The 12,551-nt window shown below is 39.4% G+C and overlaps 1 protein-coding gene across 1 annotated transcript in view; it reads right to left on the bottom strand.

Moving 5' to 3' along the window:
• Nucleotides 1-545: 545 nt before the first annotated feature.
• LOC149297963 (tetratricopeptide repeat protein 12-like) overlaps nucleotides 546-12,551 on the bottom strand; it is a 37,772-nt gene continuing 25,766 nt past the window's right edge. Inside the window, exons 13-20 of the mRNA XM_089487836.1 lie at nucleotides 11,354-11,417; nucleotides 7,660-7,794; nucleotides 7,234-7,338; nucleotides 6,418-6,486; nucleotides 4,422-4,523; nucleotides 2,824-2,923; nucleotides 1,351-1,576; nucleotides 546-615 (exon numbers count right to left, since the gene is read on the bottom strand). Coding sequence (XP_089343962.1) covers nucleotides 546-615; nucleotides 1,351-1,576; nucleotides 2,824-2,923; nucleotides 4,422-4,523; nucleotides 6,418-6,486; nucleotides 7,234-7,338; nucleotides 7,660-7,794; nucleotides 11,354-11,417 — 871 coding nt within the window. The remainder of the gene's footprint in view (nucleotides 616-1,350; nucleotides 1,577-2,823; nucleotides 2,924-4,421; nucleotides 4,524-6,417; nucleotides 6,487-7,233; nucleotides 7,339-7,659; nucleotides 7,795-11,353; nucleotides 11,418-12,551) is intronic.

Below are 12,551 nucleotides of genomic sequence, written 5' to 3'. Positions count from 1 at the left end.
CCCTCCTTTTCCTTTTCTGACCTTTCGCCCTCACACACTCTCTCTCTCTCTCACCCTTCTTTTCCTTTTCTGACCTTTCACCCTCACTCTCTCTCTCTCTCACCCTCCTTTTCCTTTTCTGACCTTTCACCCTCTATCCTAACTCGCCTCACCATTTGTCTCTGTAATTGCATACTGGTGTCTCATTACCGTTAGTGTATGGTTTTATTTCTGTCACGTATAGCAACTTTGTTCTTAAACACAATATATAATGGGTCATATTATCACAGCGAGACTTAAACAATGTAAATTCAGAAAACTAGAAACTACAATAGAAATAACAGTTTAGGAACAATATACACTGATGACAAAGGAACAAATGAAACATCAACAAATGTATTGCATACCAAATGACTAGATTAACAAAACGTAAAAAATACATTCACAAAATGAATGCAAGGTTGGAATTTTTTTAGAAGGTAAAATGTTCATGTTTGGGTTGAGTATTCTTCATCATCCTTGAGAACGATTAATACTATTGTGGTGGAACAAAAATGGAGTCATGCTTAGTTTATGTATTTCATGCAGGAATTTAGAATTTCAATTCCATGAAGTTCACGAAGTTGACTCATATATCTGGAATGAAACAAAGAAACATGAGCTACTCGGAATGCGCTAACAACACAAAACAAAAAAACATCTCTTAAGTGAGCCGTCATTTACAACATTGACAATGGGTGAGTAGAGATTATATGATAAGCACTATAGTATCAATACAATGATCATATAAATCCTAATTATTTTTATTTAGATGTACACATCTCTGCATTTTTATTTAAGCTTAAATGGAATTTATTTGGTACTTGTGGGGCACCCCTGACACTCTCCATAACTTAAGCATGTAAGAACTTACTGCACTCACGCTAAACTGAAGGATGAAAACTAACTGGTTTAACAGTAAAAGACCAGTAAGGACTATACTCCAAGTTATTGAGATTGGTGGCAGAACTAATGTACTAATTCCCTTCCTAATCTGAAATCCTCTTCATCTTTCTACCCCCAGGTCTTACAAAGGCTAGTAGAACCAGCTAATTTTCATGAAAGACCTTCAGTAATTTCCCAATAATGGGAGAATAGCCAATAAGAAAAGGAAAGTGACTTCTATCATATACACATACAGTGATATTCTGCTATAAATGCATTGATTATTGTAATATGTAAACACAATGACTTAGGTTTATTTAGTGTATGTAACTGGGAAATATTTCCTTTCCTACACAAGGTTTAATAAAGAAGATGCAATAAGCAGAGTTGAAAGCCCTCATGCATGACATAGCTTTAGAAGTTAGAGACATTCTATACATTGGTTACCTTGGTTCTGCAGTGCATAGTTTCCCTAGGGCTATGGCCACATTCTGCTGTACCGCAGTCCTCTTAGTGTCCCCGCCAGCGTGGGTCAGCAGACGTTTCAGGACATCAGACTGTAGCAACGAGGAAGCTGCTCCTGGAACTTCAAAACAGTATCCCAAGCAGAGAGCAGCATTGCCGACAATTATCTCATCAGTAGAACTCAATAGGTTCAGTAAAGTGTGGAATTCTGTGTGGGACAAGTACACAAGTTAAGAAAAAAAAAACCACACATACGCTAACCCCTGTATTCACAACACGTCTTGTTTTCCAATATTTGGCTCTTCTGCAAGAGCAGAATATCCCCCCAAAATATTCCATTGGTTAAGTATGTCAAGTTAGTACACTAACATATGTAAAAAAAAAAAAAAAAAAAAAAGCGGGGATCTCTCAATGTCTGAGAAAAATACTTCCAATATTCCAGTAATATAAACAGTGTATTTTATTTACTAAAGCAATTTTACCAGCGAGCTTTCTTTGTTCCAAAGGGGTTTAGAACAAATTTCACAAATCTAACCAGCAACATATGAAAACGGGTATTAGTAGGATTTGGCTAAACCCTCTTTTCCGTTTAAGGTTTATGGTGCCATAAAATTGTCATCTATATACCGACTTAATCTACCATATTACACAAAGATGTAGAAAGATAACATCTCTATCCCGCCAACGACCGTTTTTCATTTTGCATGGTTTATAACATTACATTTACTTACATAGACATACATACAGTAAGCTCAATGTATTGAATATCAAGCGGGCACCAGAATGTGATATAATTCTAACGTTGGGTTAAGTAAGACAACCGAGAATCACTACCGTTTCTCATCAAAGATTTTAAATGTATTTCAAAAGACAAACTGAAATGTCTTATGACTAAACATTTAGGGAAAAGGGTGATTTCATCTAACTTTCTATGTAAAAATAATACTAATTTCTGACATTCTGCAATTCTGATAATAAATTTCAGTAATCGGTTCTGGATTTTTATTGATCTTTAATCTTAGTTTAAGAGGCTAATAGGCCACAAACCATCACAAGCTGAATGAAGATGAGACGGTATATCAAATAAGATTTAAAACCGGTAACAAAGAAATGCCGTGGTTGTATGTCATCTGCAGCGTGCCATTAAATGCATGCTTAGCGTTTAAGGGAGATATAATTCTATTATTAATCATTTATATAGTGGCATCCTATTCTGCAGCGTTATAAATTATTTACAACATAATTATATACTGTAGTTAGTAAAGCAAATAGGTCAGGTAAAAGAAATACCCATCAGAACAGGGTAAACACAGGACTTCTGGCTTTTGTGGCAAAAAAATTAACCTGAAACTGAACATATTTGCATATGTAGTATTGTATAGCTTATCAGTGTCTGTGGATGTTTAGAAGGAAATGTATGAGTTATTTGATCTATTCTTGTCAAGTTCTACTTACTTTTATCACACTTGATCACATCCTTCCGAGCTTGGACATTTTGTTTGGTACACACAGCAAGAGCCTTCACAGAATAAAGTGATGTTTTTGGCCCACCTGCCTAAAAAATTTAGCAACATTACAGATATTTTAACACTTCAGCAAAGCCAATATTTGATGGTAATTGTCAAAAACAAGGCTGATGAATACTGCCCTTACCAGGTCTGCTTGGGCTATCCCTTTAATTTTCCACCAAAGATCTAAAAACTATCGTTGAGCAGGGAAGAAATATCTTGGCTGATTTAAGGTTGTTTTAAAATCAATTACATGAAAGCTGACCATGATCACATCTGGGGTATGAACGTATTTGGTTTTTTCCACTGGCTGTGTTAAGGTTTTGAAGATTTCTCAAATTTTTAACCACTGGGATTATTTGCCCAACTAACCCAGAATAAGGAAACCAGGTCAGGCTTTGAAAAGGAATATTAATATTGATGTCCCACAATTAGGTAAAGCTATCATATCCCATATTTCAATTTCAGAAATATATACATTGTACTCTTGGGAAGGAACGTAAAAAACTCAATAAATGTGTCACTTCTGTAACTAATACTTATGAGACTGTAATAGGATTTCCAATTACATTGTGATCGCACACAGAATAATTACGTGGAGAAGGGCAAACCCCACAGGGTGGGGAAAACATAGAAAATGTGCATTAATTTTCTGTCCAAGGATAATCATGAGCACACCTACAACGCAGGTACTTTATAAACTGCTAAAATTAACTGTATATTTATTGTTTGGTTGCGCTTTATAACCCCACGTAGTTCTGCTCAGTTTATTTTTTTACACAGATATTTTGAAAGTAAGGAATATATGGCAACCTGTTCTAGAATAGTGGCCATGTGACCTTCCTTTCCAGACCAGTGATCTTGAGACCATAGAGTAGCTGTCTTGTGTTAGAGCCGTGATCACGTGACCATCTCTTCCAGAACACGGATGTGTAACCAGTCCAGTTTGTAATCTATACGGTTTGTGACCAGGATTAAGTACAGTCAAGAGTGGGGTTCATGTTACAACCAATTCTGCTATTAAATAGAGTATATAAGTGTTCTTTTAGAACACCAAAAATGTCAACGTCATCAGTATAGACAATGGACAGATAGTATATCAGCACACAATGGGTGAATTCTCATATTTTGTGTTAGCAAAGTATATAAATAACATTTATATATTGCTATCAATAATAACCATTAAATCCGGTGAGAAGGATATTGAATATCCAGTTTATTTTAGATAAGTTGGCTCATTGGGTGCAATGTACATAATTTAATTCTGTTTCCTGTGTATATTCTATTTTCTAATTTAGTTGTGGAATTTAACTATCCCTTCACAGGGGTTTCTTTGTTTAATACAAAGCAATCTGTATATAGTTTTATAAATGAGCATGTTACCCAATGCGGGGTGCCAATTATCCACAATATTATCCAGCAACCCGCCGTTTTCACCCAATGCTATGCTTACTCCGTGGTACGTTTTACGTGGAATGATTCAGAACGCTCATGTTTCTTGATTATGTAGGAGACATTAGCCTTGTATTTTGCCTGTAAGCTTACCTTCAACAACTTCACCAACTTCTTAACAACTCCTTTGCGAACGACTTCCTCCACCGCTGCTGTACATTGGGGGAGAACCCTGCTTAGAATGCCCACGCATCTCTGCAACACAAGCAGGGGAACTAGATCAGAGATTCTCAAACTATACATTGTGTACAGTTCTATGTGTCATTTTATAAAAGTACATCATAATATATGATATATTTATTTTTATATTTTCTTCAAAATTCTGCTTTCTGTGTCGATGGGAATCTGCTAAAATGACCAGGTTAACTTGTTTTCAGCATGCTGATTTACTGTATATTACCAATGAGTACAACGTGGTTGTTCCTGGGAGTGGCAGAGATCAAATGCACGTATCTTACATATTCTGAAAACAGGACCCCAATTTCTTCATAGGTGCAGGATCTGTCTGCTTTTGATGAAAGTTGGGTTCTATTTTCAGAAATATTGAAACACAAATGGTTGGTGGTTTGATCATCATGTGGGATAAGTTTTGTAGAACAAACCGTGTATATATATATATATATATATATATATATATATATATATATTGGGGGATCAAGTGGCCTATTCTGAGCTTGTGCTGACATGCAAAGTAAATCAATGGATGTTACATGGGGACCATTTCTAAGACGTTGAGCTATTTTCCTAATGGTACATTAGTAGATGGGATTATCTTTAAATTTAATCTCTCATACTTGTCACTGTTCTTTTACACTATGGCATATAATAGATTATTCTATAATATATATATATATAGAAAAGTTACCATGGAAACCAATGCAATGCTGTGACTATTTGCTCCACATGTAGACCTTATCGTTCTCATTGATCTAAGCGCGACCCACTTAATGAAAGCAGACTTCGCAGGTCACTAGAAACCAATTATTTTACATGGACAAAAATGAAGTAGTGGTGGTGGGGGCCCTATTCTTCCATGTTTAAGTAAACACATTTAAAGGCGCTACTTATGCCCTACCGTTTGTGTGGAAATGTTGTACTTTTATTAGCAGGAGAGATGTTAGAACAAGAAGGTCACAGGCTTATATGTACAGTAAGGCAGTTACTTTACTGAGAGGGTGGTACATACCGTATTGGCTCGGATATAGGCCGCCCCCGTGTATAGGCCGCCGCCTAAAAGTTTGGTGCTTTTTTTAAAGAAAACATTTTTTTAATAGACATGCTGCCACTGTCCTCCCCCCCGAGATATGCTGCCACTGTCCTCCTCCTCCTCCTCCTCCTCCTCCCCCCGAGATATGCTGCCACTGTCCTCCTCCTCCCCCCCCCGAGATATGCTGCCACTCTGCCCCCCCCGACTTACCAGAGCAGACTCCCGGGTGTCTTGCGGGCCACGCAAGACACCCGGGAGTCTGCTCTGGTAAGTCTTGGGGGCAGAGGCAAAACGCATCGTGCGGACGTTCACCGCTGCCGGTGAACGTCTGCACGATGCGCTTAGACAATCTCCCGTGCCAGCACTCCCCCCGTGGGAAGTGCTGGCAGGGAAGGCTGTCTGAGCGTATCAGAGAGTAAGATACGGGTCCCCTGCACCGCTGCGGGGGATCTGTATCCTAACCCTGCTGCCTGCCTGGCGCCCGGAACTGCATGTCCCGGGCGCCGGGCGCTAGACCCCGAATATAGGCCGCACCCCCACTTTAAAGACTTAAAGTGGGGGGGAAAAGTGCGGCCTATATTCGAGCCAATACGGTAAATGCAACAGCCTCCTATCAGAAGTCGTAAAGGCTAAAACAGTGAAGGAATGTAAACATGCATAGGATAGGCCTAAAGCTAACTTGTATGTAACATGAATAACGAGCAAAGTAGATGGGATGAATAGTTTTCTGCTCTCAAAATGAAACCTTCTGCACCGTCAGCACAGTACTGGTTATTTTTGTTAGATCTACCTCTATGGTACAAATTTTACGAAAAACAGTGCTTTCCAACACAAGCAAGGGAGAGAGGTTAGAAATGAGGTGAAAATTATTTTATTACTTACTGTAAGGACAATGCCATCATCGCTGTTTAAAAGGGTTAAACATCTACAGTTTATATCCATGCCACGATCCTAGAAATAAAAACCCAATATAAAACAATGACTGTTGCTGAACAGTGAAGAACTGGAATAAAACAAAAGCAGTAACCTTTTAAAGAACATTGTTGCAGACCTAAAAATGCTGGCAAACATCCATGTCAACCTGCGCATGTGGGTTCCATGTTAATCTCGGTAGCAGAAGAGCTTCTAATTACTGGAGTGACAACGGGAATGTTAAATGGAGAGCACAGGCATCCCAGAGACCTCATTGCCTGTGCAGGGCTTGCAGTAATTGTGCTTTTAGGGACCTTATGTTTTCCTTGTGTAGCGTACAAAGATCTACACTCTGTATGTCTGCAGACTGTGCTCATTGGGACTAGCTACTGCTAATGGCTGAATATTTTTCTCACACTCTTCCATCGTAGTCAACTGTTTTCAAAGTCTGGTGGGCTGAGTAAATGTAGTACAGTCCACACTGCTTTGGTTTGTGGACTTCAGTGTATAGACATTGGCCTTAGGTGGACCTGGAGTTGGTAAACCATGAGTTCCAGATAATTTGGAAATGCCATGAGATGTTTTGTCTGGCCATCAGTGGCATGAGATTTTTCAATCCATCCCAACTCACTTGCAACTCTTGTTTAGTAGATAAACCCTGCAGTGTACCATGTATTGGCAGGTTTCCGGAAGGAGTAGCAAGAAATACCCAAAACCCACCCATCTTCAAAATGTAACCAGTAAAGGCAAAATGTTTTTTATCCACAAACTTCCCATCTCCTTTACCTGGGTGGCTGAATTCCCTTCCAAAGACAGGTTCAACATGAGGCCAAGCACTGCAGACAAAATGTCTCTGTACTCTGCTTCATCACCGTGCATAATGCACTCATCCTGAATAGACATGGGAAAGCACATTATTAAACCGTGCGGAAGGAAGAAGTCCCCAATAGAACAGGGTTATATAGTGTCTTTCTTTACTGTCAAATGCTTCTGTAAACTCCATTAATTCTAGGAATGTTTTTTTTCACATAATCTGAACATTCCTCATTATGGTACTAGAGAACGTAAAAGCTTACTCCTGTGTTTCAGTTGTCACAACGTTAACAAATAGTGCCAATAGAAGGAAACCCGGTGATAGATCATAGAGATGACTACTGCACGGAATATGTGCTACAATAATCTTGTAGACACAATCTCCCATAATTTACTTACCAAAATGAACAAGCAGGAATCCCAGCTGTCTAGAGATGCAGCCATCTGCCTTCTTATATCTTCGTCTTCAATCAGGTTTCCTAGCACACTTATACACTGGGGGAACACTGCCTTATTGGCCAGATTTACCTTCCGCTGCATCACAGAATATTTAGAGAGACTTGGTTAACATGCTCAGGGGTGAATGACAAAATCACATAAAGCTAACATGATGCATTTGGGACTTCAGTCCACTCAGAATGCTCGTTGAGAAAGCATGATATACTGTTTTCAAGCCTTCAGCGGTTCCTCTGTCAACACAAAGTATTTTCATACTAGTCCTGAATAATGTCTTTATTATAAATCAGCATACCCAATGCACCAAATGCAGAATTAATTTTAATACCATGTTCAGATCCAATTATTTGGCCATGTTTTTAACTTAAAATTTTATTGGATCTATCAGCAAGACATACGGGCCAAATGTTTGGATTTCTTGCTAATTTCTCATTGTTGGAGATGGTGTTTCGACAGTAAAACAAATCTATAATCCTCTGTTACTGTCACACTTATTGTACTACTTTATTATACTACCAGCGGAAAGACATTTCTATTCAAGTGTTGGCATCACGTTGAAGGAAAAAAGGGATTCTTTCTAGCAGTCGTTTTGTTCATCTAGACTCTCTTTTTGTGTCAAAGTCCGATAAAATGCCTCTGTGAGACCTTAAGAGGGCTTATTCACTAAATGGTGATTTTCTGGTGACTTGAAGCAAGTTGGGACTTCTCACTGCAGTAGCTATGCACTATAAAGGGTTAACTCCAGTAAGAAGAGGTGAGCTGACCTTGCGTAAAGCATAGTTAAATTGGTGAGATAATATTTTTTGTCTTTTTTTTTAAACTAACCCAAACTCACTTTTTTGGACTAAACTCCATCAGTTGCATTTGATCTTTCAATAAATGCTAAGACTGGTGCAGTAAGATTATGCTCTTTATATTTCACCCAATGGTAGGTGTGAGTCTAGGGTTAGTCCACGCACATACCAATACCCAAAATCGCTCCAACACCCATTCACTCTGCAATACACGCACACACAATCTCACTTTCTTGTACCACTAAACCTAGCTCCTCATATAGCATAGGATTTTGCAGGTTCTACGCCATACCAGAAGGGAATATTGCCCTTCTAATGAAAGAAAGCTAGGTGTGGGGGGGTTATAGGGGCTGGTGGAGACAATACAAGGTTTGATGGGACATGGCAGTGGCTGGGAAGGCATGGCAGTGTTGGTGGGGACAATACAGGGGCTGGAGAGGTATGGCAGTTGGTGGGGGTATGACAGTGGCCGGTAGAGACAATACAGGGGCTGGTGGGGGATCATGGCAGGGTCTGAAAAAACTAGATTATAGCACTGGTTCCTAAACTCTTGCTCATGCAGTACAGTCACTCTTTGTGTAAGCGGTGTCATCGAATCGGCATACCCTGCCCTGATAACTGGGCATCCAGGTCAGTGTGCTTAATATCTGGGTGGAGGAGTGGTGTTTTCCCACACTAGCTCTCCTCACTTTTGTGGATATTTGAAGCTAGCCCAACCCTAGCACACCTGGCCCCATCCCCTTATCTCAATCATTCCCCTCTTCCAGTCTCCAGTAAGGTAGGGAGTCCTAGTGAGTTCCCATGTATAGCTATACTAAGGTTGTGTCACAAACTTGCCTTTTCAGACAACTGAAAAGAAGATTTTAATATCACCAATTTAACTCCCGTATTTCTGCCTGGACCAAATGGGTTAAATCATTAAGACTAATATAACCTACACCCATAGCTGAATCTTGGGTTTTTCTGAGTGACACAATTCTGGATCTACTGCTCTGAGTAATTAATGAAAGTCTTGATTAGTATATCGTTAAGACAAGAGACATCGGCAATATTTCATCAGCTGTGGTCACTGAAAGATAAATGTAGCTAATATTATCTTGGTCAGTTGAATTTGCTTTTCTCCCTCATGAAGCATCTCCCTGTGAAATATGAAATACAAGTACAGAGAGAGATTCATTTTAAACCTGATGAAAGATAACATAATGGATTTTATCATTAATGGTCCATGTCAGAATAAAAATTATGTATGTTATAGGTAGGTACAAATGTATAACTTTATTAAAGGTATTGGCTGTATGGAAAAGAGAAAACATATTTCGGTATGGTTTTTACGAGGTGGTGTATTGTACCGATCTGGATCAATCATCGGATGATACAACCTTCCTAATAAGTTTGTAATATACAAATAATGGAACTGTATACTAATCTATGCTTGTCCTGGTGGGCCTTTCTGCTGCTCTTCTTCTTCAAACACTTCATGATCTTGGTCTCCGTGACACTGCTCTCTCCTGGTTCACATCCTACCTTTCTGATCATAATTTTAGCATCTCCGTCTCCATTATCCCTTCCCCCTCTCTCGGGGTACTCCAAGGCTGTTCTAGGACCCCTTCTGTTCTCATTTTACACTACTTCTTCACTTTGCAAACTAATCTCTCCCTTTGGCTTTCAATACTACCTGTATGCCAATGACATCCAGACCTACCTATCCTCTCCTGAGCTCTCTCCCTTGCATCTGTCTCTAACTGGATGTCTGCACTATTCCTAAAACTCACTCATAGTCACTCCCTCCAATGCTAACATTGCTTCAACAGTTTCCCGTACCTCCCTGTCTCGCTGTCTTGGTGTTGCCCTTGACTCTGTCCTCCTTGTTCAACCCTACATTCAGTGGGTCTCAAAAAAAACAAAAAAAAACCTGCCATCTCCATCTTAAAACATTGCCCACATATATCCCTCCTCAATACAAGATACCACTAAGGCTCTTGTCCATTTCCTCATTGCCTCCCACCTTGATTATTGTAACTCTGTCTTATCAGGTCTGCCTCTTATCCATCCTGCCCCTCTACAATTTACCATGAATGCACCTGCCAGACTTATCTTCCTCTTCCATCGCTTAACGAGCACCTCTCCTCTCTGTCAGTCTCTTCACTGGCTGCTTGCGAGCTACAAGAATTATTTAAAAATTCTGACTTGCTGTGAAAACTTTTCATAGCAGGTTCCCTTATTATATCTTGTCACGGATCACTTAATACACTCCTCTAACCAGTCTCTGCGCTTATCCAGTGATCTGACGGTCCTCTCCTCTGATTTCTAGCTCTCGTGCATGCTTGCAAGATTTCTCCAGGGCTGCCCCTATCCTCTGGAATGCCCTCCCCCCGGCCTGTCTTTCCCCCTGCCTTCAAAAATTCCCCCATTTCTTTAGGGACATCTAAAACTTTACATGTTAATGCCCTTCCTCCCATCTTCATTTAGCTCACATTTCCTAGTCCCTCTCCTGCCTTCATACAATACTTACACTATTATGGCTGGTCCTTCCCTACAGTGGCACTTTTACCCCTTGTGTAATAGATCCAGATTCACTTGAGCAGGCCCCGTTCTTACATCTTGTTTTCTGTAAGTCGAATTGTGGTATTACTACTTATGTCATGTTTACCCATTGTACAGCTTTGCAGTATATGATGGCACTATATAAAACGAATAACTGTATGTAACGTAACAACTACAAAACTATCAATGACAAACCTTTACAATGCTGTACAGGGATGGTCAAGGAGACTTTCACGTGCGTATGTTTTTAATATGATCTATGGATCGATATTTAGCAGTTTTCCGTGTATGTGACTTACCAATAAAGCAGTGATACGGGGTAATGATGCAGAAGAAAAGTTGGTCCTGAAATGGATTTTTGAGCTGTTTGGAGAAAAAAGTGCAAAGATTTGACACACAGATTATTATTTTTTTAAAGAATGTGTAGTTCATACAGTTAATAGTCAACTGGATGTGATCTACCAAGATCAATCGTAGGATGCCTTAAAGGTGGGTTGTTCTTGTGAAATTAATATACAGTACATAAAATCAATTTGTAAATCGAGATGAAAGGGTTATATTTTTTTGTAGCAGACTACAACAATTTTAATTTGAAAACCAGATCTTCTTCTTTTATTTTTTTTCGGTAATAAAATGACTTATGTTTACAAATTGTTTTATGTAAATGTAATGCCCTTTCACCAAAATTTCCCTAGCATAAATTTTTCCTACTCTGGAGAGCACAAACACAAGAAGCCAGGTAGGTATGACTACTGGACATGTACATTTGTTTTCGGGAAACAAATTTAATTCCCTGTCCATTCGGTTTGGCATTTTAATTCGCTAACAAAATTGTTGCCCACAGTCACTCTCTCTCACACTCTCTAAATGTTTCCCTATCTTCTCTGCCAACCATTTCCGCTTCTGTATCATTCTTCTATCTTCTCCTTATTCTTCAATCCTTAATCTGGTAAATTATTTTTTCGTCCATCTCCACGGACATAACCTAGCAATTTCCGCCAAAATGGCGGCACTGATGTCAGGATGTCCCTGCAAGCGCCAGCATATTGCCCTAAGTTCACGTGAGGGCAAAATGACGGCGCTTGGATTGACACCCTCTCCCTGGATTGAAGGATCGGCAGATTACATATCGCTGTTTGCACTTTCGGTGACCAACAGCAGTGCTGCCATTTTGGCGGAAGTTGCCGGGTTTTATCCGCTGAGATGCGGACAAAGAAAGAAGATGCCAGATTAAAGATAAGGAAGCGGTCGGCAAAGAAGGCAAGGAGACATTCAGAGAGCGTAAACGAGAATGCGTACCCACTGAATGTGTACCCATGAATTTTGTATGACAAAGCTTTCTGCTTCATTTTCCTCTGATTCATGTGGGGCTTCATATGAATCACTGAATTTACCAAAATTGGGTAAATTTGCAATTCATACAAATTCGAATGCACAAGTCTAATGACCATTATTGTTTGTCACCATTTTTGCTATTTAAAATGTCTCTTTATAGAC

The sequence above is a fragment of the Sceloporus occidentalis genome, unplaced genomic scaffold (assembly GCF_023333645.1).
Source record: "Sceloporus occidentalis isolate IW3139 unplaced genomic scaffold, rSceOcc1.0.p SCAF_35, whole genome shotgun sequence".
Lineage (NCBI taxonomy): Eukaryota > Metazoa > Chordata > Lepidosauria > Squamata > Phrynosomatidae > Sceloporus > Sceloporus occidentalis.
The sequence above is the reverse complement of the archived record's forward strand: the minus strand, read 5'-3'. Positions and strand labels throughout refer to the sequence as shown.